General features: G+C 40.6%; 1 protein-coding gene across 1 annotated transcript; it reads left to right on the top strand.

Annotated features, from left to right (window-relative positions):
* Positions 1-10427: 10427 nt before the first annotated feature.
* Positions 10428-27241, top strand: LOC134372459 (vomeronasal type-2 receptor 26-like). Its single transcript, XM_063089953.1, has 6 exons — positions 10428-10636; positions 16818-17109; positions 20165-20980; positions 22271-22483; positions 23694-23817; positions 26274-27241. The coding sequence occupies exons 1-6, from the start codon at positions 10428-10430 to the stop codon at positions 27239-27241; spliced, it is 2622 nt and encodes an 873-aa protein (XP_062946023.1).
* Positions 27242-27537: the final 296 nt, after the last annotated feature.

Raw genomic sequence — 27537 nt, 5'->3', positions numbered from 1 at the left:
TTTGGGTTCATTGTTTCTTTGAGGATGAAGAGAGAATTAAAAGACAGATAAAGAGATGGGAAAAGCACGTAGAGCAAAATGCTAATGACTGTTGGTCAAGATGGTGGACATATGAATGGTCACTGACTACTTTCTTTGGATGTATAGCTGAAAATTTTCAGAATTAAAAAAGTTTTAAAAGGTTGATGAGGTGAGGATGTGGAAAAATCAAAGCTTTCATCCATTGCTGGAGGCAGTGGAAAATGGAAAATAGTCTGGTGATGAACTTAGAGAAAATAATGTTAAGTGAAGTAAGCCAGGCACAGAAAGAGAAATACGGCATGTTATCACTTATACGTGGCAGCTAATAACTAAATAAACAAACAAATAAATAGAAAAAAGACACAACAATCACAATAATTCCTTGAACTTGTTAAAAGAACAGATATGACATTGATGGGTGGGAAAGGGGGAGGGGGGAAGGGAGGAATTGAAAAAGGGCCATGAAAATCAACTACATCGTATAATGATAAATTAAAAAAAAAAAAAGTTGAAGGGTTAATGTATGCATTATGATATAAAGCAGTATTATTTTCACATGATTCTGCTTCAACCTCCCCAATAAAACAAATGAACTGTGAAAAAAAAAATGACAAGAATCACCAAGAGAAAAATACAAAAATGCCTGAAAAGTTAACTAACAGAAAGGGGATCTAGAGTGGTCAAGGACTCACGGAAACATATTCAACTTCTTAAGAAATGAAAGCCATGCTGATTAATGCCACAATGACACTCATAATGATGGACAAAAAGCCCTTAAAAATAGAAAAGCCATTAGAATGGCATCAGTCATATAGCCATCCCTCATTGACTGTCAGCTGGAATCATAACCCCCATCATCACGGTTACTCTTGTTGCTACCATTATCACTAATTACCATCACCATCACTATCACCATCACCATCACCACCATCAGCACTGCCATCATTATCATCACTACCATTATCATCCCTATTAACATCACCATCACCACCATCATCACCATCATCACCACCATCATTAGTCACCAGTATCATCGTCACTATCATCACCACCGTCAATACTATCACGACCATCCTCATGGTTACCATCATTGTTATCATCACCACCCTATCATCATCACCATCATTATCATCACCACCCTATCATCATCACCACTACTATCATCATCACCATCATTATCATCATTTATCCTCATTCCCATAATTAGTCCCAAACCATTCTCATTTCTAGTTTTTTACTATTGTAAACAGCACTGTGATGAACATCTTTACACAGAAGTTGCATGATTTTTCTCTGTTTTTTCTACGAACTCTTTTAGATAAAGGTTTTGATAGACTTACAAGTGGCCTTATAAATAACATAGAAGGAGAAGGCTAAGATCTAAAAGAGTTTGTTTCCAAACACAACTGGGGTACATATGTTTGTGTTTTATGTGAAAACACTATTTTCCCCCTTCACCATTACACTTAAACAGTGGGTACATTCTTAGAGCTGTCAGTTTATGATGGAGAATGTTGAAGAGCATCCTTCAGAATTATCTTCCTCCTCATGGGCTGGACCAAGGTGCTGAAGGCAGGTATCAAGGCAGGGATTTTACCAAAAGCTCCTTTGGTACCCACTAGACAGCTATCACCCTGAGAGGGCTGTCCAAGCAGAGATGGCACCAGCAGGAAGACCCAAGTCTCCATCTCCTTTGGCTGGTTCACAAATCATCCTGTAGGAAGAACAATTGGACCAGTCAGATATTCTTAAAAAACACATTTCCACAAAGATTTTCACTTCCTTTATTTGTCTTAGAACACTGTGCTCTTGGAATTTTCTGTCTCAAAAAAGAATTGGATACAAGAAATGTTTGTCTGTTCTAAGCAGATGTGTAGTTTAGACCAGTGTCAAACACTACTGGGCCTGGGTCTGGGGATTGGGAGGTGAGGGTACAGTGGAAACCGAGGTGAACCAGAGAGCAGAACCCTCTAGCCCCTAGCCCATGTTTGATTGGTTTCCAGTGATGCAGGATCTTCTAACCTGGGGGATGGGTGGTGAGAAGAGAAACCAGATATCTGGATTCTCTAATGCATTGGTTGTCAACACGGACTGGTCCTCCTCTACCTCCCATGGAACACTTGTTAATGTCTGGATACTGTTTGGTTGTCACAACTCAGGGTGAGGGATGCCACTTTAGAATCCATCCAGTAGAGGCCAGGGATACTGCTAAACATTCTGCAGTACACTAGCCCCTAACCACAGAGAATTGTCTGATGCAAAACGTCAGTAATCCATGGTTTAGAAACCCTGATCTAGCCAATGTAAAATTTCTCAATTGTAAATAATACCCTCTTCAGCCAAACGGTGGATGCCATTTGCTACTTCTAGGGTGGAAAGCAATGTTGTCTTCATATACTAAAGGTGTGGGGAGGGGAGGTTGCTAAAGGAACAGGTTAGCAGATGGTTAGCAAGCTTCATTTGTGCCCCCTTGGAACCAGAGTTCTTTTCTCTAGTGCAGTGTTTACTCCAAAATATTTCCCACCTTTGTCTGATTTGTGTCCTCTTTCCTTTTTCTTTCTTAATTATGTTTTAATTTTTGACAGTTTTTTTCGTTGAAAGATCATTTATTATATATATTTGTGGGGTACAGAATCAAATATCAATACATGTGTACAATATGTGTTGATCAAATCAGGATAATTAGTATACTCATGTTTACCAAATGTAATCAATCTTGGTGACCCTTAACTAGTTTCTTGCCAACCCCCCTCCATCTCCCCCTTTCCCACCCCTAATAACCACAGTTCTCCTTTTTGGGGGAAAGTTTAATGCATTATTGTGATTCTTTTCTTTCCTTCTTTCTTTTCTTTAACTCCCATTTATGAGTGAGGACATGTGGTATTTCTCTTTCTGTGCCTGGCGTATTTTGAAATAGAGCTCCCTACACCCTCATAACGTACACTATCTGCTTCTGCAGAATTGCTTGCTTAACCTAAGTAACTGCATTTTACCTCCGTCTGACTTGCAGACTATTCCCCCTTCTGCATGAGAAGCCATTAACCTTCTCATAGAAACAAAAACCGTTGCATAGAAACAGGAGCCATACACAGCAAACTATTACATGCGAACAGGAACCGTACACAATGAAAATTTGTATGCTTGATTGCTCTAACAGCTCATTTTTGGCTTCTGTAACCTAGCTACTTAGCTTGCTTTGTGCACGTGGACAAACCCATGTGCCAACGGGATATGATTTTTGCTTTTAAAAACCCCACAAGACCAAGGCCAGGGGCCGTTCGCCCTTGGTTGCTCCTTGAGAGACGGTCACTGGCCAGCTGGAGTGAATAAACTGCCCTTTTCTGCATGAGTGGCGTGTAAGTGCATTCTTGTGGGAGGGTGCCTCACAACAATTCCAATTAACATAATTTTCTCTAAGGTCATCCATGTTGCTGCAAATGGCAGAATTTCCTTCTCTTTTATGGAAGAGTAGTATTCCGTTGAGTATATATACCCATTTTCCTTATCTAGTCATCTGTTGATGGATATTTAGGTTGATTCCAACTCTTGGCTACTGTAAATAGAGCTTCAACAAACATGGGAGTGAGGGTATTCCTTCAACAGGATGATTGCCATTCCTTTGGGTATATACCCAGCAATGGGATTGGTGGGTTGTATGGCAGTTCTATCTGTAGTTGTTGGAGGAACCTCCGTACTGTTTTCCATAATGGCTGCACTAATTTACAGTCCCACCAACAGTGTAGGAAGCTTCCCCTTTCTCCACATCCTTGTCAGCATTTATTATTCTCTGTCTTTTTTCTTTTTTTTTTTTAAGGATTGCAGAACATTTTTATTTACCAGGAGACAGCTGTGGATATATATAAGTTTTTTATGATTATTTTATTTTTTTGTTTTACTTCTCAAAATACATTGTAGTTGATTTTCATGCCCCTTTACCTATTCCTCTCCACCCTCTCCCCTCCCCCCCACATCATATCTGTTCACTTCACTTAAATACTTCAAGGAATTTTTGTGGTTATTTGTCTTCTTCTCCCTCCCTTATTTGTTTGTGTGTTTATTTATTTATTTTTAGCTCACAGAAATAAGTGAGAACATGTGGTATTTCTTTCAGTGCCTGACTTGTTTCTCTGTCTTTTTGATAATAGCCAGTCTAACTGGGGGGAGATGGTATCTCATTGTGGTTTTGATTTGCATTTCCCTGATGCTGAGTGATGTTGAGCATTTCTTCATGTGTCTGTTGGCCATTTTTATATCTTCATATGAGAAATTTGTATTCAGCTCCTTTGTCCATTTTTAAATTGGGTTACTTGTTTTCTTACTGTTAACTTGATTGAATTTTTTTGTATATTCTGGATGTTAATCCCTTGTTGGATGCATAGTTTGCAAATACTTTCTCCCATTCTATAGGTTGTCTTTTTGCTGTTAATTGTTTCTTTTGCTGTGCAGAAGCTTTTTATCTTTTTTTTTTTTTTTTAAAAGATGAACGGTAAGGGGATCTTAACCCTTGACTTGGTGTTGTCAGCACCACGCTCACCCAGTGAGTGAACTGGCCATCCCTATATAGGGACCAGAACCCACGGCCTTGGTGTTATCAGCACCACACTCTCCCAAGTGAGCCATGGGCCAGCCCATGAAGCTTTTTAGTTTGATATAATCCTACTTGTTTATTTTTTTCTTTTGTTTCCTGTGCTTTTGGGATCATATTCCTAAAGTCTTTGCCCAGTCCTATATCCTGATGTGTTTCCCATATGTTTTCTCCTAGAAGTTTTATAGTTTCAGGTCTTATACTTAAGTCTTTAATCCATTTTGAGTTGACTGATATATAGTGAGAGGTATGGGTCTAGTTTCATTTTTCTACATATGGATGTCTAGTTTTCCCAGCACCATTTATTGAAGAGGCAGTCTTTTCCCCAATGTATATTCTTGTTGCTTTTGTCAAAGATCAGTTGGCTGTAAGTATGTGGGTTGATTTCTGGGTTCTCCATTCTGTTCCATTTTTCTGAGCGTCTGTCTTTATGCCAGTACCATGACATTTTGGTTACTATAGCTTTATAGTATAGTTTGAAGTCAGGGAGTGTTATGTCTCTGGCTTTATTTATTTATTTTTGCTCAGGATTGCTTTGGCAATTTGGAATCTTTTGTCATTCCTTATGAATGTTAGAATTGTTTTTTCTATTTCTGTGAAGAATATCATTGGTATTTTGACAGGGATTGCATTGAACCCGTAGATTGCTTTGGGTAATATGAACATTTTCACAATGTTAATTCTTCCCATTCAAAAGCATGGAATGTCTTTCCATCTTTTTGTGTTCTCTTTAATTTCTTTCAGCAGTGATTTGTAGTTCTCATTGTAGAGATCTTTCACCTGCTTGGTTGAACTGATTCTGAGGTATTTCATTTTTTTGGTGATGCTGTAAATGGGTTTGCTTTCTTGATTTCTTTTTCTGCTAGTTTGTTATTGGAGTATAAAAACACTACTGATTTTTGTATGTTGATTTTATATCCTGCAACTTTACTGAAATTGTTTATCAGTTCTAAAAGTTTTTTGGTAGAGTCTTCAGGTTTTTCTATATATAGGATCATGTCATCTTCAAACAAGGACATTTTGACTTCCTCTGTTTCAATCTGGATGCACTTTATATCTTTCTCTTGCCTGATTGCTCTGACTACTACTTTCAATACTATGTTAAATAGGAGTGGTGACAGCAGGCATCCTTGTCTTGTTCATAGTGGGTTTGTCATATATGGCTTTTATTGTGTTGAGATACTTTCCTTCTATACCTAATTTGCTAAAAGTCTTTTTCATAAAGGGATGCTGAATTTTGTAAAATACTTTTTCTTCATCTATTGAGGCAATCATATGGTTTTTGTCCTTGATTTAGTTGATGTGGTATATCACATTTATTGACTTGCATATATTGAAACATCCTTGCATCTCTGGGATGAATCCCATTTGATCATGGTGTATAATTTTTTTGATGTGTTGCTGTATTCTGGTTGCTAATATTTTGTTGAGGATTTTTGCATCTATGTTCATCAAAGACAGTGGCCTGTGATTTTTATTTTTTTATTGTATCTTTGTCTGGTTTTGGTATCAGGGTGATGCCAGCCTCACAGAATGAGTTTGGAAGAATGGCTTCTGTATCAATTTTTTGGAATAGTTTGAAGAGAATTGGTATTAATTCCTCTTTAAAGGTTTGGTAGAATTAAGCAACAAAGCCATCTGGTCCTGTGCTTTTCTTTGTTGAGAGACTACTGATTACTGCTTCAATCTAATTGCTTGTTATTGGTGTGTTCAGGTTTTCTGTGTCTTCTTGGTACAGTTTTGGTAATTTGTATGTGTTGAGAAATATATCTATTTCCTCCAGGTTTTGAAATTTGTTGGCATATAGTTGTTTGTAATAGTCTCTAATGATTCTTCGTATTTCTGTGGTGTCAGTTGTACTGTCTCCTCTTTCATTTCTGATTTTCTGTTATTTGGGTCTTCTCTCTTTTTTTTAGTTTGCCTTGCTAATGGTTTGTCTATTTTGTTTATCCTCTCAAAAAACCAACTTTTTTTTTATTGATCTTTTGTATCATTTTTTGGGTCTCTATTTCATTTAGTTCTGCTCTGATCTTAATTATTTCTTTCCATCTACTCATTTTGGGGTTGGATTGTTGTTGTTTTTCTAGTTCTTTAATGTGTAACATTAGGTTGTTTATTTGAAAACATTCTATTCTTTTGATGTAAGCCTTTATTTCAATAAACTTCCCTCTTAACACTGCTTTTGCTATATCCCACAGGTTTCAGTATGAAGTGTCTTTATTTTCATTAGTGTCAAAAATTTCTTTGATTTCCTGTTTAATTTTTTCTTGGACCCATGGTTCATTCCGGAGCACGTTTTTAAATTTTCATGTGTTTGTATAATTTCCAGACTTTCATTTGTTATTGATTTCTAATTTTAATCCATTGTGGTCTGGAAAGATACTGGAAATGATTTCAACTTTTAAAAATTTGTTGAGACTTGATTTTGACCTAACGTATGGTCTATCCTGGAGAATATTCCATGTGCTGATGATAAGAATATATATTCTGTAGTTGTTGGATGAAGAATGTTTTGTAGATATTTGCCAAGTCTTATTGGTCTAAAGTGTAGCTTAAATCCTGTGTTTCTCTGTTGATTTGTTGCCTAGATGATCGGTCCAATGCTGAGAGAGGTGTGTTCAGGTCCCCAACTATTATTGTGTTGGGGTCTATCTCTTTCTTTAGGTCTAATAGTATTTACTTTATATATCTGGGTGCTCTGGTGTTGGATGCATGTATATTTATGATTGTTATGTCTTCTTGCTATATAGATCCCTTTATCATTATATAAGTCATTATATAATGGTCTTCTTTGTCTCTTTTTATGGTTTTTGGTTTAAAGTCTATTTTATCTGATATAAAAATAGCTACTCCTGCTCATTTTTGGTTTCCATTTATGTCATATATATTTTTCCATCCCTTAATTATTAGTCTGTGTGCATCAAAGAGTGACAAGGAACCCAGGCTCTTCACACAAGATCTTGAGAGCTAGTCCACATCCTCAACGTCCCAACTAACCTCAACGAGAAATCATTAAGTGCCCCAGTGACTACACCACAGAGGCACTCACACGTAATTCTGACATTTAATATGGCAGATGTGCCCATACAGAGACTACAGTACAGAGTCTACCCAGAACCAATGCTAATATATCTTACTCAACAATCACTATAAAACACATCTATAGGAGGAAATCTCTCTCTTAAAGTCCACTTCAGAGTAATAGAAGAAGCAACTGCTCGACTGGATGACTAGGAATCAACGTAGAGAGAACAGAAATATGAAAAACCAAGGAAATTTGACACCACCAAAGGAATACAATAATTCTCAAGTACCTGGCCCCATACAGCAGGAAACCCTTGAAATGTCTGAAAAGGAATTTCAAGTAATAGTTTTAAACAAACTCTGTGAGATACAGAAAGACTCATTTAGACAACACAATGAAAAAAGAAAAGCAATCTAGGACTTGAAGGATGAAATTTACAAAGAGATAAATTCCATAAAAAAGAATGTAGCAGAACTCCTGGAACTGAAAGACTCAATGAAGTAAAAACTACAATGGAGAGTGTAAGCAGCATGTTAGAGCAAGTGTAAGAAAGAATTTCTGATCTTGTGGATAGTACTTTTTTTTTTTTTTTTTTTTTTTTTTGTCTTTTTCGTGACCGGCACTCAGCCAGTGAGTGCACCAGCCAGTCCTATATAGGATCCGAACCCGCGGCTGGAGTGTCGCCGCGCTCCCAGCACTGCACTCTCCCGAGTGCGCCACGGGCTTGGCCCTGTGGATAGTAGTTTTGAAATAACCCAAGCAGACCAAAAAAAAAAAAAAAAAAAAAAGAAATGAGAACCTAAGAGAGCTAGCAGACCACTATAAGCACACAAACATTTGAATCATGGGTGTTATGGATGGGGAGGAGAAAGGAAAAGGTATGGAAAATGACAGTGAAATGAAATAACAGTGGAAAACTTCCCAGGTATTGGTAGAGATATGGACTTTCAGATCCAAGAGTCTCAAAGGTCCCCAAACAGGTTCAACCCAAAAAGGTCCTCTCTAAGACACATTGCAGTCAAACTGTCAAAAGTCAAAGACAAAGAGAGAATCCTAAAAACAGCAAGAGAAAAGTGTCAGTCACTTAATAAGGGAGTCCCCATCAGACTAACAACAGACTTCTCCACAGAAACTCTACAGCCAGAAGAGATTGGGATAATACATTCCAAATACTAAAAGAAAAAAACTGCTAATCAAGTATACCTTACCCAGCAAGGCTATCCTTCAGAAATAAGGGCAAAAACAAAAGCTGCAGGAGTTCACCACCACACGACCAGCTCTACAAGAAATCCTTTAAGGGATTCTGCACCTGTAACCCAAAAAACTATAATCACCACCATGAATACACTAGAAAGAACAAACACCACTGGTAGAGCAGATATGCAAACGAGAAAGAAAAAGAAACTATACCATACCACTTTTTTTTTTAAATAACAGCTTTATTCAGATACAATTCATTTACTATTAAGTTCACTCTTTAAAATGCACAATTCAGTGTTTTGGTATGTTCTATATTCACAATCTTATATCTGGCTTCTTTCACCTAGCTTGATGTTTTCAAGGGTCAGGCACATTATAGTATGTATGTGAACTTTATTTCTTTCTATGGATAAACAATATTTCATTGTTTGGATATACCACTTTTCTTTATCCGTTCCTCCATGGATGGGCATTTTGGATTGTTCCCACCTTTTGGCTTTTATAAATAATGCTGCTATAACATTCAGGTGCAAGTTTTGTGTGGACGCTATTATCATCTTGGTACAATATGTACTGGGCAATGGAATTGATGTATCATTTAGTGACTCTATATATGTTTAACATTTTGAGGATCTGCCACACTGTTTTTCAAAGTAGTTAAATTAAATTAATAAATTAGTAGATAAATTAACTATGTTAAATTCCCACAAACAATGCATAAGGTTTACAGTTTCTCCATAACCTCCTCAAATACTTATTTACTTCATTTGTTTTTCTGTTTAAAATTTTTTATATTATACCCATTCTAGTGGGTGTGAGCAGTTGTCTACCTCATTGTGGTTTTATTTTGCACGTCCTTCATGGCTAATGATGTTGAGCATCTTTTCTCCTAGCACAGAGAAGCACAGCGATGTCTCATGGGATTGTGAGCACTCACTTTCCTGCTCTGTGTTGGGGAGTTGCTCACAGCCTCCCTTTCCCGCCTGGACCTGGCCTCCCTGACCACAGAAATCCATGAGCTCAGCCTGGGCCAGCCTTGGATTTACCTCCTAGGGCCGAACATTACTTATGAGATCTGAGACCCTCTACTTGGTGGCCCTGGAGCAGGAGGTGTTTACCCAGGGCCACCTCAAGCTCTGGGGATGTCCCTATCTCCAGATGCTGCCAGGTGAGGCATGAGGGGTTGGGAAGCTCTTTGCTTCTCTTACCCTCCTGGGACCTTTCTCCAAAAACAGTGGATTGTAGACCTTGAACTCACCTGTTTCTGGGCTTATGGGATCCCTGTGGACACAATTGGGACTCATCTGGCCTCCTCCCTGAAATCTACAGATGAGGCCCTTTGCTTAGTTACCCTTTGCTTTGGGGAGAAGAAGCCATGGGAAACGAAAGTCAAACTTTTAAAGGCCCTGGGGTTTACTGGCCATCCAGTCTTAGCTCAGGATCTCTGTTCTCCCTACGGCTAGGGGTTCCAGGTGTGTTTTCAGCCCCCAGGTCTTGAATCAAGGGTGAGCTCCCAGATAAAAGCCCCTGTCATCATGCAACTGGGTCCCACACGGTGGCTGCTGTGTTACCGGCTCTACAGCTTCCCTTCCGGGCATGTGGCTTTGCTCTCTGCTTTCCACCCTCATGGGAGCTCTTTCTGGGGCTGCCCTTTCTGGGCCAACAGGCTGGCGGCTGCAAGAGAAGAACAAACGCTTTGACCGTCCTGGGGACGTGGTGATTGGGGGCAGCTTCTCCATCTTTCACTTTGATAACATCACCCTGTTTGATTTCACCACTCCACCGGCTAGGTTGGCATCTAACTCGTAAGTGGCTGCCAGAGAGGCTGGTGGGGAGCCCCTAAAGTCAGAGGACACCTTTGGGAACAGTTCTCCAAGGCCTGGGACTGTGACTGATTCTCAGAATCCCAAATGTATGGCCAGGGTTTGCCTTGTCTGTTTGAATACTGGCCATTTCGTCTCTCAGGCCCTATCTCAGCACCTCTTTCTGTCTTTACTTTCTTGTTTGTACTTAGCTCTGTCAGAAGTGCGGATTGCTTATTTCCTCATTGTGCTGCCTGAGCCCCACGCGTCAGGCAGGGATTCTTGTATCTCTTGTTCACTACTGACCTTTGGTGCATAGAACAGCACCAGGTACTGTGTAGGTATGTTTGTTGAATTAATACTTACGGAGTAAATATTTTATAAGTTGATTAACATCTGGAGTTTCTATTTATCTGTGTGTGCCCAATGCCCATTTTTTGTATTGGATTTCCCAACCTATGTTTGCAGTCTGGAGTTTCTACATAGTCATTTTAGTTATTCTTTTCAATTTAATGCATATGTTTAGCTTTATAAATATATTGCCAAAGTGTTTTCTAATTGCACCATTTTGTATTCCCGTCAGAAATGCATGAGACTTCCAGTTGTTCCACAATCTTGAGATCATGTGCTATTGTCAGTATTTTTTTAACTGATGAACAATAATTGTATATATTTATGGGAACAAACATTAACGAGTACCTATCATTTAATCTAAGATAATATAATATAAATAAATATTTCATATATAAATGTTTATATTTGCATTTACCTAAATTATTTATTTTTAACAATTACACCTAGATTTCTTATGAAAACTGAGATATTAGACAACCTAGTTATCATTTTAACTTACTTCCCTGTTAGCCATTTTTATAGCCTGTAAATAGCAGGTGTTCACCTCAGGAAGAAGCTTAAAGTTAAAAACATGAGTGATTTTACTGATAACCCAGAAGACTCAGGAGTTTTCATTAAACCAAGAATATTAACAGTCCTACTTATCAAGAATTACATAATCAAAGATCATTCTGTTTTAGGCTGGGTTTATAGTTTTATAAACTTAAAACCTTTATCAGAGGTGTCCAAGTGTGAGCTAATGGAATAATGCCCACCACACTGATAAGGGATCCTGAAACCAAAGAATGAAGTAGACAACTCCATATGGTTTACAAGGAGTTTATTGTTAATATTATTATATCGATGGGTAGTTCTGCGCAGCTGCTTTCTCCACACTTTGATGGGGTTGGGAGAGTTGGGGGAGAGTTGAGGCTTATAAGGGACTTAGAGACAAAAGTCGAGCTATGCCAGAGAGAGGGGCTGCAGAAGTGGGAGATTCCCAGGTGCGCCACAGTCTCCTGTTGCTTATCTTTGGGGTTGCCAGGGTCACTCCCCTTATCTTACAATCTTAGCATTCTGTTCCTGTCCCTCTCTCAGCTGCTAAGCGATTTGTGCTGGGGAAAAACTGTAACTGTTGAAGCCAGATCCCCAAAGACCATGAGGGTGGAGTGAGTTCAGACCAGCATTCCTACACAGAGGCACGTATAATCCTGTCTGACTAGTAAATTCATGCAAAAATGTATGCTGACAGTTTTGAAGACATTTCTATTTTTATTTTATCAATAAATTTGAAACCAACTTATGTATCAAAGCTTTACTTAAGGCACGTGAACTAAAACCATTTAGGTTAGTTGCTATATATTTTATATAAGAGCTTATGAAGCCAGTCTGAACAAAATTCTTTAAGGGATTTATGGCTGACTATGCCAGGGTTTACCAAGTAGACACAATATGCTACATAATACATTCACATGTGCATAAACACACCTAAACAAAAACACACACCCTAACAGAATAATGCCTACCGTTATTCTGTTAATAAATACATATAGATTTTGTTTTAGAATTTTAGTCATGAGATAGTAATACTAACCTACCAGTTCACTAAAAGGCAATTGGATCCAAATTATTTTTAAGACAATATAAGAAATGTTCACATGGCTAAATTTTATTTGCCCCAATAGGTAATCTAGTGAAGGCTATGGACCATGTTTCGGGTAAAGCAATTTTAATCATAGTTTAATTTTTAAAGAAGTATTTCTCCCCTTTTCCCCTTTGTTTAGGGTTAAAGTCTCAATGTTTCCATTTTAGCTAAGACTGGCTGACCAAGTTTATCTTTCCTTTGTTGGTCTGGTTTCTTCAAACAGTCAATGTGGGCAGGGAAGTATTTTAAAAAGGTTATTATTTTAACTTTTTTCTTTGGTTCTTTCTGGCCCATGCATGGCAGACAAAACAGTTTTTACGCCGGGCAGAGATACCTTATATTATTGCTCTGAGCTCAAGTTTCTGACCTATTGGATCTGAGAGCCTAACTTTTATGTTTTTAAAAATTACTATTTCATTTTATTTCTTTTTAATTGAAGCATAATTGATTATACATATTTGTGGGGTACAAAGTTGGCTGTCAATAGTTGTGTATAGTATGTGATGGTCAAATCCAGATGGTTAGCTTATTCATCATTACAATACCTACTCATTCTTTGTGTTTGTTAACCAATTTCTCATTAATTTCTCCTTAACCACCTCTCTCCTCCTCCCCCTTGTCACTTCCAGTAACCACAGTTCTGTTCTCTCCTTCTAAAAGTTCAACCTGTTATTGTGACTATTTTCTCTCTCTCTCTCTCTCTCGTTCAGTTATTTATTTGGCTCCCACTTATGAGTGAGGACAGATGGTATTTCTTTTTCTGTGGCTGACTTGTTTCACTTAACATAATTTTCTTCAAGCTCATCCATGTTGCTCTGAATGGCAGAATTTTATTTCTTTTTTATGTGAGAGCCTACATTTTATAATCATTTATCTAGTTATTTATTAGATGATCAATCCTTCAATTGACTGTTCTATCACCCTAAGCAATTGTTAGCTTGGAGAATCTAAATTTATGTTTCCCAAGGGTGTCTAAGTTTCCAAATTTGGATTACCAGGGAGCTGTGGTAATTTGTAAAATCATTAATTAAAAGCTCATTTATGATAATTTATTAAAAATCTCAGCTGGAATGCCACAGGCAGTGAGTTCTATCTCAACACCTGCAAAAGAAACAGCAAATTAAAAGTAGGCAGAGAAAACAAAAACAAAAGCAAAACACACACACACACAAAAAAAAGAGAGAGAGAGAGAACATAGAAGGTCTAGATGTCAACTCTATAGTTGTGGTCTCTTAATTTGGTGCTAAGAAAAACAAACTTGGACAGTCTGAATGATCCCTATGATGGCTATTGATTTAAAAATGTGCATGAGAAATAGCGATGTAGCTGGCTCAGAAAACTTGGCATGCCTAATGAAATACTGCCATTTGCAACAACATGGATGGACCTTGAGAGAATTCTATTAAGTGAAGCAAGTCAGGCACAGAAAGAGAAATACCACATGTTCTCACTTATTGGTGGGAGCTAAAAATTAATATATAAATTCACACACACACACACACACACACACACACACACACACACACACACACACACAAAACCGGGGGGGGGGGAAGAAGTTATAACAACCACAATTTTTTGAAGTTGATACGACAAGCAAACAGAAAGGACATTGTTGGGGGGGAGGGGGGAGGGAGAAGGGAGGGAGGTTTTGGTGATGGGGAGCAATAATCAGCCAAAATGTATATCGATAAAATAAAATTAAAAAAAAAAAAAAAAAAGAAAAACCAAACATTAACTGTGAAAAAAAAAATAAAAATAAAAATCCCATTCCATTTTCCATTTCTTATTAATCTCTTGAGAGCAAGGAAAATCTTTTAAAACATGTCAGAAAATGTCAGAAGTTTGGACCAACATTTTAGGTGGTAGCAACTATTTTGGTGGCTGTTAATTTGTCATCCTATGCCCACCATTTAGAATATTTAATTTTACTCTTGAAAGAGCAAGAAACAGCTCTAGAAATTAGAATATTTAATTTTACTCTAGAAACAGCAGGAGAAAACAGCCAAATCATTTACAGACATTCATAAGCAACCCTAAAGGAAGCCAACATCAAAGTGCTCACAAAAATTTTAACCTTGGGGTGTAGATCAAATAAAATATTAAATTAGGCACGCAGAATCCAAAAGTGAATTCACCAGAAAAGAATACCACACAGAATATAAATTCTGTAGAAAACCAGAGCACTCAAACCCCAAACAGTTGTCTTTACACCATAAAGGACTTGCCAGAAAAGATGAAAAGTCTTTTATCTTCCTGGGAGGGATGTAAGGTCTTTTGTTTAAGGTGGATTTATTACCAAAACAATTCCCAAATAAAATCAAAAACCTCTATGAAAAAGGGAGGCTCAGCCTGAGAGAAGACTCACTAAAACAGAACATGGTTAACGGTGGAAGTGGAAAGCTCGAAGGGCTCAAGAGAGTAGTGCACATTGATTCTAAGAATCGCCAGTTTCCTCTGAAGGTAATGCTTACTTCAGATCCTGCTTCTGAGCACCATTTATGTCGACCTAAATAAGAAACAGAGAGAGGCTCTCTAAAAAATAATGTTAAGTTGAACTGGGAATAGAACATTGCAATGAGAATACATGTGCCATAGTGAACTATATGCACAGTCAGTGAAGTAAAGGAAGACAAAGGGTTTTAAAGGAAAAGTGATGGATGATTACATAATTGTTTTGGGAGCATTATTCTTGGCTACAAGAATCTATAACAAGGGTGATGGCAGTCTGAAGTTGTGTTACCGAACCCAAGTCTAGCTGTCTTAAAAAAGACTCAAAAGCCAAATGCTGGTGAAAAGGAAAGGCAGCTTTATTCAGCTGAGGAGAAGGTAGGTTAATCACCTCAAAAGCTCAGTTTCGCTGAGGGTTTTTGTTTTTGTGTTTATTCTCTTCACCATCTCTAACTTCTGGTTTTTAATCTTTTTTCCTTCTTTGACACAAAGTTTTTAGTTACTCTGGAAAAGAAACTAAATGACTTTTCTTTGGGTTTTTAACATTAACTGTATATAAATGAACTATAGATATTTAAAATATACATTTACTAGCTAGTTACAGTGTTCAAATCACAGGACTTATGATAAGTAATTAACATGATGATAACTCTCAGCAACTATCTGGATGTAAATGTGGAGAATTATTTGATTATTTTATATATAAATACTGTTTAAAGAGAGCTGGATTGTTTCATTTATATATATTTATTTATTTATATTGTGAAAAGAATTCTTAAAAATGGATTAGAAAAATCTAAGCAGAAATTTGGTGAAGGACATGAGCAGATAAGTGACACCCCCCAAAGAAATGCATGGTGGCTAATAAGTATATTCTAAGATCTGCAGAAGGGAGAGTGGCTGGCCCTTGGGCCCATCTCAGGACCCTCAGGTGTCTTGGCTAGCTCTGTCGCTTGCCTGGATGTGAGTGGGGGCATGGCCAGGGCCCTTGACCCTGTTCACTGAGGGGTTTTATGGGGTAAGAAGCAGGAAGTGAGAAGCAGGAGGAAAGGGAATGTAAGCTGTGGGAGCTCCCTGCAGTGAACCAGGTGGGGTTTCCCCAAGACTTCATCTGGTTTCTGTTCTTGTCTTGATGTTATCTTAGGGTTCTGCAGGATTTTGATTTGCTCTGGGGTGGAATCAGCTTCTTTGCAAAGTCACCATGTAGCTTTGATGGGCTCTGGCTGGTGTTGGAATTCTGCAAGTCTCAAGAAAGAATTGTTAGTTTTGTGAGATACTGATTAGCTTTCAACAGCCTTGTTTTTCTACTTAGCATGCAACATAAGAAAGTCAGGGGATGGGAGATAAAGAAAGGAGGAAAACCTGCGTATTTAAAAAATCTTCTCACAGTCCAGGTGGTTTTAGGTCCCAACATGGCTTCCATCCTGCTCACTCCAACAGCTGGACAGACAGCTGCTAGGTAGATGTTTTTGCAGAAGTATTTTTTGTTAAGGTTGAAATAGTTGCAACTATGCAAAGTTGTGGTGTTGCGGTCCTTTGTGATAGTTCTTGTTATTCGGCATAAATGCATGAGAACCCTTCCCTTTATGGCCTTCTCTGGTTCTTTTTGTCAGGATTTTTTCTTTCTTTAAAAAAAAAAAACAAAAGTGACACCATTTTGATTCTGACGACTTTCACAGGAGTGACAAACTGCATTCATTCCTGTTCCATCTGCACCCATGGCAAATGAGGAACATGGGCTTCTCTTTCTCTCAGACTTTCCAGGTGGAACTACCTGGTGGCCCAGAGTTTTGTATTTGCCATTGAGGAGATCAACAGGGATGCCCGCCTGCTGCCCAACCTCACGCTGGGCTTCTCCATCCGGAATTCTTGGAACTGTGTGCACGGAGCCCTCCATGAGATGATGGGCTTTCTCACGGGGCAAGAGGAGCCGATTCCGAACTACACGTGTCAGCTCAGCATTCCCCGCGTTGCGCTGGTTGGAGACACTCGGTCAGTCTTGTCTGTTGCTATGGCCAGGCTTCTGGGGCTCTACAAATTTCCCCAGGTGAGTTATTTCAAAGCCTTTGCTCTTTGCTAACAGTAATGATGGTAAGGATGACAATGAAAATGGTATTGAGACACTGCTGTTGTGAGGCCAAGTTTTCAGCTAATGTTCTTCAAGCCTGATGCAATTCTCCTCACCATAAACTTGTTTTGAGAGAACAATAAACCCCCCTACATTGACGAAAATCTGAGATTTAGAGAAAAATCAATGATGGGTCCAAGATCACAGCTGGGAGGTAGTGGAGCTAGGATTTCAATCCAGGAAATCGGGCTCATCCCACCAGTTTAACCTCCATCCTGATGGTGTTTCCTAAATTTCAGGCCCTCAGTACCACTCACACAATGGTGGTCATAGGCAAGGGCTGCCTCTCCCCCAATTCATATTTTTAATAGGTTAATTGAGAGGTAATTTGCATAGCATACAATTAACCCATTTAAGGCAAGCAATGTTGTGACTTTAGTGTGTTAGAAGTGGTGCGATTATCACCGTGATCAATTTAAGAACATTTTTATCACTCCACTTAGAAACTTCAAACCCATTAGCAGTCACTTTCCGTCACCATCATCCTCTGGCAGCCACTAATCCATGTTCTGTTCACGGATTTGCTTTTTCTGGACATTTTGTAGTGGAAGCATGTGCTACATGGTCTTCGTGACCGGCTTCATTCACCAAGCATAATGCTCTCAAGATTTGTCTACATTGTCCAATGTATCAGTGCTCATTTCTTTTTATTGATGATTAATATATCATCATATGCACAGACCACACTTTGCTTATTTTTAATCAGTTCATGACCATTTGAACTGTTTCATTTTTATGGCTTTTGTGAACAGTGCTATTACGAACATTCATGTATAGACTTTTGTGTATATATGTGTTTTTAATTATCTTGGGTATATTAGCAGAATTGTTGGATCAAAAGTTTACTCTTTGAAGATATGCTAGAATGTTTTCTAAAGAGGCTGCACCGTTATACATTCCTACCAGCATTATAAGAAAATTTCAGTTTAAATTCTCTCATCTTAGACTGTGAAACCTACAAATTTGAGTGAACTCCTATCTCCTTAAACTCCTTAAGTTTGCTAAGTTCTGGCCTGCCAGTAGGAAGCTTTTTCTTTAATTTTGAAGCTGGGAACCCTTTTAAGTCATAGAACAGTTTGAAGAGGCATTTTTGGGGATGGCTTTGTGAGTGTTTTTGCTAGAGAGGAAGCCCAATCCTTGCTGCTTCTTGGCGTGCTTGTTGTGTGGTAAGATTTATTCTCGAATGTGACACTTCAGTAATGGGTTTGATTGCTCAATTAGTTTAGTTCTATCCTGAGAAAAAAGAGAGCTGATTTTTATAAAATATCTTCAAATTCCCATATTGCTCCTACAGGTATTTTTAACATCAAATGATCAAACCGGGCTGGTTTGTCAAAAAATTTATCATGATTATCTCAACCTGAATTCTTACATCAAATCCTTCTGCACTAGTTTTCTTTAAAAAGGGGGTTTTCCCTTTTCTTTTAAAGTCGAGCACACTTAAAGGATTAGAAACTCTATTATTAAAATGAACTTTTATTTATCCGTATATGTAGCACTGCCAGATAAAATACATCACCCTTAGTTAAATTTTCATTTCAGTTGAACAACAAATAATTTTTTTTGTGCAAATTTGTTCCACATATTGCCTAGGGTATACTTAGAGTAAAATATGATTTACTGTCTACCTGAAATTTAAATTTCACTGGGTATCCTGTATTTTTATTTGTGAAATCTGGAAGCCCTACCTATATGAAAGTGAATCAGCATTATCCATCTATAAACCAATTAGGCCAAAGTACCTTTACATTAAGACAGCATAACCTTCACATAATCTATTTCATTAGTACTTTCTGGTGGTAGAATAATGTTTTGCACCCAGACAAGGAGAGTTGAAGACTTTTACCCATTACAGACATCCACAGACTGAGCAGCATCATTCTGTACTTTAGCCATGGGTCAAAGGCAAACACGGTCACAAAACCCTGTTGGCCCACATCTTGAAGGGTTTTTCTTTCTTGTAGGGCACACGGAGTAATCTCTTTATTGACAAATCAACAAAGCAGCAAAAAATTGACAAACCGGATTTCATGTCTTCTCTCACCCACAAAGCACAAGTTCCCATCATATACACCACAAGAATCACAAAATGGTCAGGCCACATGAGCAGGTTCCAAATCATTGCCACCACCGATAAAAAATAACCTATCAGCTCTGTGCAAACCAGAACTAGAATCAGAACCCAGTCTGACCAAGAAACAGAAACATAAAACACAGTATGAGGGGCCCTGAAAACAGGTAAACGGAAAGGAGCAAAGTTCAATTGCTTCCTGGGTTTCATTCCAGAAGCCACAAAAGGGACGTGTCTGGGCTTAACCAGCCAGTGAGAAGCACAGGAGCAAGGTGAGCCCACCTGGACATCTTGGTGGAACCTCCATAACTCCCAGAGCATAGTTTCCAAAAGCTATCACACAAACTCTCCTACAATAGGGACTAAATATGCACAGATTTATCTAACTCGCGAATGAGGAACGGAAGGATCGTGGAGATGGTTCAAGTGTCGGTATTTTTCAAGTGTTGTCTAATGACTCCATGGTGGGCTAGGACCTCACCACTCAGAGGTATAGACTGAGAGTCATCATCAGCTGGGAGACTGTTAGAAATGCAGACTCTGGACCACCACTCTGGACCTTTCGAATCAGCACCTACACCTTAACAGGGTCCCACTTTAACACTGGAGACACTGGGCTAGGCCATTCTAACAGCAGCTGCTAATGTTTTATGAGAGATGTTTGTGTCCAGGGCTCTGATCTAACTAGGATGACCAGCTATCTCCGTTTGCCCAGGACTGAGAGTGTTCATAAGATGCAGGACTTTTAGCAACAAAACTGGGAAATACAGCCGGGGAAATCTGGGAGGAGCTGGTCACCATCACTCTGTTCTTACTGTGCCTGCCTTTTCTCCCGTAAACCTGAAGATTAACCATGGCTGAGCTTTTGGTTTTCAGCCCCTCTCCTGACCCCTTCTCACACAGGTCAGTTACTCATCCACTCTGGCCAGCCTCAGTGACAAGACCCAATTTCCATCCTTCCTTCGGACCCTGGCCAGTGACGTTATGTTCTCCCATGCAATCACCCAGCTGGTGATCCACTTCCGCTGGTCCTGGGTGAACATTCTGGCACAGGATGATGACTTTGGGCAGCAGGGCAGCTCTCTGGTGACCCAGGAGTTAACCCAGGCTGGCATCTGCATCGAGTTCCACCTCTACATTCCCTTCAGGCAGTCCCTGAAGAAGATCAACGCCATTGTCCAGAAGATGGAGAGCTGCACTGCTACTGTTGTTCTGGTTTTCCTGAACAACTTGAATTTCCAGCTCGTCCTGCAGGGTTTGCTGGGCCGCGGTGTCTTTGGTAAGGTCTGGGTCAGCATAGACACGCTGCACACAGCACTTGCTCTCACCATGCCAGGCATCTCCCAGGTCCTACAGAGCACATTCAGCCTTCTGCAGCACAGCATCCAGGTCCCTGGCTTTCCTGAGTTCCTTGCTCGCCTGCATCCCTCCCGGACACCAGAAGACATGTTCATGGAGAGGTTCTGGGAGGTCAATTTCGCATGCACATGGCCTCACAAGAACCCAGGGCCAGCGGGGAACAGCACAATGGTGGGGGAAGTCCAGTTCTGCTCAGGGAACGAGAGCCTGAGCAGACAGGAATATCCTTTCCAGGAAGTGAGTCGGGTGGACGCAGCTTACTCAGCAGTCTACAGCATTGCCCATGCCCTGCAAGATCTGGTAGTCTGTGAGAATGGGGATGGGCTGTGTGCAGACATTTGGCACTTCCAGCCCTGGCAGGTGAGATATAAATGAGTAGAGTGGATTATTCAGGGAAGGGAAGAGAGCAGTTCACTTACTCTGTCTAAACTATGGAGATACAACAGAGACAGCACTGAACAGGACCATTGGACTAGGAGTACAGAGTCCATTCTAGCAATGTATCTCATGTGGGTCACGGCCATATGGAGGTGCTAAATTTCATAAATACAGGATGCCTAGGTAAATCTGAATTTCAGGTAACAGTGAATACATTTTTTAGTGTGTGTTCCAAATTTGGATTTCCATAAACAATGAATAATTTTTGGTATATGTGAACAGCAAATTTGATTTTCAGATAAACAGCAAAGAATTCTTGGCACAAGACTATCCTAAATATTGCACAAGATATACTTACACTAAAAAGTGTCATTCTTTTATTTGCAATTAAATTTAACTGGGCCTTTTATATTATATCTGGAAACTCTACTTCTACTATGTGCCAGGTGCTACTCTAAGGACTGAGGATACATATGATTGTGGACAGGGCAGACAATGGTGTTTGCTGACTTTTTAGAAGGTGGAAACAGATGAACAAGTACATGAATAGGGCTATGTCATGCTGTGTTCTGTAAAGAAGACTTAGAATGAATGAAGTGGTGGGGAGGGAGTGAAGAGAATGAAAAGGTCAGGGAAATTCTCTTTGCAGAGATACCTGAGCTTCTTCCAGGAAGATAAGGATCCAGCCATGGGAAGAGTGACAGCATTGTGGGTGGCATGCACAGAACATGCAAACATCCTAGGATGGGAATGAGCAATAAAAGCCACATGTTTGAAGCAGAGCAAGTGTGGGAGGCTGGGTTAAGGGATCATGATGTGATCAGGTGGGCATGGGCCAGTCTGTGTAGGTCTTGCCAATGTTTGGACCCCACTCAGAGTGTAATAGGAAGGCTGGAGATGGGAGTCCACAGCCAGAGAGTCCTTGAAGCCAGGGCCCCATTGTGACTTCTGTTCTTTCCTTCCCCATTGGAAAAATATTACAAATTCCTTTTTATAAGAACCTTGGCATAAAGATAAATATAATCAGGGCTGGGTTCATGATTATGTATGCACTATTACTTCATTCTTTATTTATTTATTCCTATTTTACAGAAGTCAGAATTATAAAATTTTCATGAGCCCTCAGAAATATCATGGGCCTTGTGCCTTCTGTGTTGGCCCTGCGTTGAGAATGATCTACTCATTGCAGTAGTCATTGTCCTCAGTCCTTTAGGAAAGACCTCAGGGAATGGTCCCCGTCAATCAACAGTGTCACCCTTCCTTCCCCCACAGCTTCTTCATTCCCTCAGGAATGTGCAATTCAAGACCCCTGATAGGAGAGAGATCAAGTTTGATGTCAATGGAGATTTAGTGACAGAGTTTGACATTCTTTATGGGCAGAAGACCACCGAGGGACTATTTCACTTTTTCCACATAGGAAAAATTCACCCAAGGGCCTCTCTAAAGGACAGAATGACAGTCCACTTGATGAAGGAGGAGCTCCAGGTGAGTTGCCTGGGTGTATGAATGACCCGTCCTGGTGTACTAGAGTCAGAGGGAAACTCAAAGGCTAATGATCCGATCTTTATTTGATGCATGATGTATATGTGGCTCTAAATTGGGCCAATCATAACTTAGTTATGCTGTTTATCCACGTTAGATCCTTATTTGAGGGTGGAAAGTCATTTACTCATCATCAAAAAATGAAAATATCAGAGCCACAGAAGTCAAGTTAGATTCTGCATCAGGAGTATTCTTCTAGAATATATATATTTTTTATCTTGTCTGTATAGAGAAATCTGCTCAGTGAAGAGGCTAACAGTTTACCTGAGAAGACAGCAATACACTTCACCAAACATGTTCCCATTAAGCATCTGGGAGGCAAGCAAAACAGGTGTTCTCATTTTATTTATTCAAAAATCGAGTTGTTGTCTTGGGACAAGAGTGTGTAGATGTTCACTCTGGTCTGTAGAAAAGCCCTGGCCCTCTGGCCACAATATGTGGATATGTAACCCCCACCACTGCCCCCTCACCTTCTTTTGTTTTGGGAGGCACCTCCAGTCAGTATCGCCTTAAGGTTTTTCAAGTAGGAGTCAGACTCCCATCTCTGAACCTCTCAAACCCAGGGAACACAGGATAAGTGTTCAAAACATTCTCTAGAAGTCCCTTTCAATTGGCTTGAGCTAGGGAGGGCCTTATGCTCCCTTTGGAGCTTCCAGACTTCCAGTTTGCCAAATGTCTCTCAAACACATACTCATCCCTACCTCTCTCCTCATAACATTTGCCTGGAGGTGATAGATGGGATGAAGGAGGCAGACGCATCCCTTTGCAGGATCTGTGTAAGTGGGAGGGCCACTGCCTATACAATGCAAGTTTGTGTGCATGGGGGGAGGCCCAGCACCTACAATTCTTGATGAAGGATTCTCAAAGACACTGGAAAGGTGCCAACTTCACACTGCCTTACTAAGATTTACCTCCATCAGCCAGGTGAGGCAGGTGGAGCTCCTTCTGAGGGTTTACCTTTTTTGTTATATTTGTGGTGCCTCTCTATTTTCATTTTTAAAATGTAATCTGAATAATTTTTCCCCTGAAAGGAGCCTCTCATCTTGTAGGTGGTAAGGACCCTGGACTGCTTCTCTGGGATGGTTCAGGACAGGACCTATGCCCTGTGTTTCTGGATTTGTCACTGATAACACCCGTGCTTATCCATCCTTAGGTCCCCAGCTCTGTCTGCAGCAGGAGTTGTGCTCCAGGATTCAGCCAGATCCCCCGACAGGGATTCCCCCACTGTTGTTTCGAGTGCAGCCCCTGCCCTGAAGGACAGTTTGCAGACCAAAAAGGTGAGAGCTTCTAGGCTGAATCTCAAGAGGCCCTTAAGGCACCTCTAGACTCTCAACTTTTCAATCCAGTGAGTTGTTGCTCAACCTCTGCCTTCTGTGAACTTTGGACATGGGAATGCTGGCCAGAAGCTCCTCTTAAAATTATTTTTAGGTAAAGGTTTTATTTAACTATATCATACAAATCCATAAATCATAATTGTGAAGCTTAACAGATTCTCACCTAGGGAACACTCTGAATCCCTGTCCCTCCAATCAAGAAACAGATCATGACCTGTCCCCAGAAGACCCTCCTTCTTTCCTGGTTATTTCCCCATCTGAAAACTGCAATCCTAACTACTATTGGCCTCAAAAGGTTTTGCCAGTTTTTAAGCCTCTTATAAGAGGAATAATGTAAGTGTTTTTATGTATCTCACTTTTTTCTCCACTTTGTATTTGTGAGATTCGTCGTGTGGTTGTGTGTAGTTGTAGCTTTCTCGTTCCCATGCCTGGTAGGATCCCACTGTGTAGAAACGTCATAGCTTCTTTATCCATTCCAAGAGGGATGTGGAATAGGAGAAGTGTTCCTGATCATGAGGTGTTATTAGTAGTGTTTTTGTGGCTTCAGGGTACAGATGGGCAAATTTCTGTTGGTTGTAGCATTGCTGGGGCACAGGTAATCATTCTGGGGCATTACTCTCTTAACGTCATCCTCGGCAGTCATAGAGTTGTTGGATCTTTTTATTTTAGCCATTCTGTTGGGGATGTGGTGCTAACCCATTGTGGTTCAGAGCAGTAATTTTAAATAATCCCCAAAGGAAGTGTGGTAGAATTGGTAAAAACAGCTGTATTACTTTGCTAGGGTTGTGTATTAGTCCATTTTTGTGTTGCTATAACAGAAAATCTGAAACTGGGTAACTTATAAAGAACAGAGGTTTATTTGGCTTACGATTCTAGGACAGCTGCATCTGGTGCAGGCCTCAGGCTGCTTGTACTCATGACAGAAAGTGGCAGGCAGCTGGTGGGTACAAGCAGATCACATAGAGGGAGAAGAGAGAGGGAGAGAGGGAGAGGGAAAGGGAGAGGGGAGGGGGAGAGGGAGAGGGAGGGAGGGGGAGGGGGAGAGGGAGAGGGAGAGAGGGAGAGACGGGGAGAGAGGGAGAGACGGGGAGAGAGGGAGAGAGAGAGAGAGACAGAGAGAGAGAGAGGAGCTAGGGTCTTTTTAAACAACTGGCTCTCATGGGAGCTAATAAATTGAGAACTCACTCATTACCCCCCACCCCCCAGGGAGAGCATTAATCCATTCCTGAGGGATCTGCCCCCATAACATAAATTGCTCCCAACATTGCCAGGTTGGGGATCAGATTTTGACATGAGCTTTGGTGGGGACGACACATCCAAACTCTTATCAGGTTGCTATAACAAAATATTACAGACTGAGTGGCATAAGTAACAGAAATTTATTTTCTTACAGTTCTGCAGGCTAGAAGTCTAAGACCAAGGCGCTGGCAGATTTGATTTATTTGAGGCCTCACTTCTTGGCTTACAGATGGCTGCCTTTTCTCTATGTCCTCTCATATCTTTTCTCTGTGTTTATCCGTGACCTAATTTCCTCCTTTTGTAAGGATATCAGTTATATAGGATTAAAGCCTACACTCATGACTTCATTTAACCTTAATTACCTCATCTCTAATTTACCCATCTCCAAATACAGTACAATCACATACTGAGGTACTGGGGATTGGGTCTTCAACATATACATTTTAGGAAAATCCAACTCAGCCTACAACAATTGCTAATAAGAACAGCTTCTGCTACTTATGTAAAAAAAAAAAAAAAATTAACCATTACAGAAAACGAGATAAAACCATGTATATATTGTGGGTACATTTCCTTGTGCCTCAGGCTCTCATGTGGCTTACCCCAGTATGGGTGACTAAAAATAATTCACAAAAACTTTAACATATATTGTACTAGTCTGTTTTGCGTTGCTATAACAAAAATACCTGAGACTGGGTCATTTATAAGGAAAAGAGGTTTATTTGGCTTATGATTCTGGGACAGCTGCATCTGGCATGGGCCTAAGGCTGCGTCTGCTCATGGAGGAAAGTGGCAGGCAACTGGTGGGTACGAGCAGATCACTTGGCTAGAGGAAGCAAGAGAGAGAGAGGAGGTGCCAGGATCTTCTTAAACAACCAGCTCTCATGGGAACTAGTAGAGCGAGAACTCACTCATTACTCCCCCCTCCCCCAGGGAGAGCATTAATCCATTCATGAGGGATCCACCCCCATGACCCAATCAGTTTCCAACACTGCCACATTGGGGATCAAATTTTCACATGAGTTTTGGAGGGGACAACACGTCAAAACTCCATCATATATGAATTGCTTGTGAGAGCATTTGGCCCATAGGGAGCCTCCCTCCAAATAGCTGATGTCATTACTATTAAGTTGTAGATGTGAGGTCTGTGTCTCCTGCAGACGTGAAGAGATGTCTTCTATGCCCTGAGGAGCAGTACTCGAGTCCTACCAGAGACCACTGCCTGCCTAGGATGGAGACCTTCCTGGCCTTTGACGAGCCCCTGGGACTCACCCTAGCCTCTGTGGCGCTTACACTGGCCAGTGTGGCACTGCTGGTTATTGGGGTGTTCCTGAAGCACCGGGACACACCCGTGGTCAGGGCCAACAACAGAGCTCTCAGCTACATCCTTCTTGCCTCACTGACCCTGTGTGCCCTCTGTCCTTTGCTCTTCCTTGGTCGTCCCACTGCTGCTACTTGCCTTCTCCGCCAAACTACCTTTGCTGTCGTGTTCACTGTGGCTATCTCCTCCGTCCTGGCCAAGACCCTCACAGTGGTCCTGGCCTTCAGGGTCACCAGGCCAGGAGACAGGGTCCGGGTGTGCCTGCGACCTGGTGCCTCCACCTCGGTAGTCCTTGTTGCTTCCTTCATGCAGATTGTTCTCTGTGGGGCCTGGCTGGGCATCTCTCCCCCATTCCCAGACAGGGACATGTCCTCCAAACCCCACCACATTGTCATCTATTGCCAGGAAGGCTCTGGTGTTGCTTTCTACTGCATGCTGAGCTATCTGGGCCTCCTGGCTGTGGGCACTTTCTCTGTGGCCTTCCTGGCAAGGGGTTTGCCTGATGCCTTCAATGAGACCAAGTTCCTTACCTTCAGCATGCTGCTATTCTGCAGTGTCTGGATGGCCTTTCTGCCCCTGTACCACAGTGCACGGAGCAAGTCCACTGTGGCTGTGGAGGTCTTCTCTATCCTGGCCTCTACTGCAGGGCTGCTCGGTGGTATCTTTTTTCCCAAGTGCTACATCATCCTTCTGAAGCCAGAGCGAAATGCCCCGGCCTGGTTAAGGCAACGACACCAAACTCATCTGGAAAGGCAGAGCAAGGCGCTCCGGAGCAGGCGTGTCCCCAGGACCTCACAAGCCTCCTGAGCCCATCTTTGCTGAAGACATAAGGGCCACGAGAGTTTGGCTTTTTTCCTGGGCAGATTAAAGGAGACGTAAAAGACAGACCAAGAGAGGGCCAAGCCCATAAAGCAAAATGCTGATGACTTTTGGGTCAAGTGGGGGACATACGGATGGTTACTGACTATTCTCCTTGTATGTGTTATAGAAAATTTTCAGAATTAAAAAAGCTTAAAAAAGTCAATAAGGTAATGATGATGATGATGATGATGATGATGATACTAGTAACAAGTATTGGTTAGGACGTGGAAAGTGGAAACTTT

The sequence above is a fragment of the Cynocephalus volans genome, chromosome 3 (genome assembly GCF_027409185.1).
Source record: "Cynocephalus volans isolate mCynVol1 chromosome 3, mCynVol1.pri, whole genome shotgun sequence".
Classification (NCBI taxonomy): Eukaryota; Metazoa; Chordata; class Mammalia; order Dermoptera; family Cynocephalidae; genus Cynocephalus; species Cynocephalus volans.
Note: the sequence above shows the minus strand (reverse complement) of the source record. Positions and strands in the feature narration are given on the sequence as shown.

Coding starts and splice junctions, on each gene's coding strand:
- LOC134372459 (XM_063089953.1), top strand. CDS start 10,428: ATGTGGCTTTGCTCTCTGCTTTCCACCCTCATGGGAGCTCTTTCTGGG. Junction 20,981..22,270: donor GGCACTTCCAGCCCTGGCAG/GTGAGATATAAA, acceptor CTTCCCCCACAG/CTTCTTCATTCCCTCAGGAA. Junction 22,484..23,693: donor TGATGAAGGAGGAGCTCCAG/GTGAGTTGCCTG, acceptor ATCCATCCTTAG/GTCCCCAGCTCTGTCTGCAG.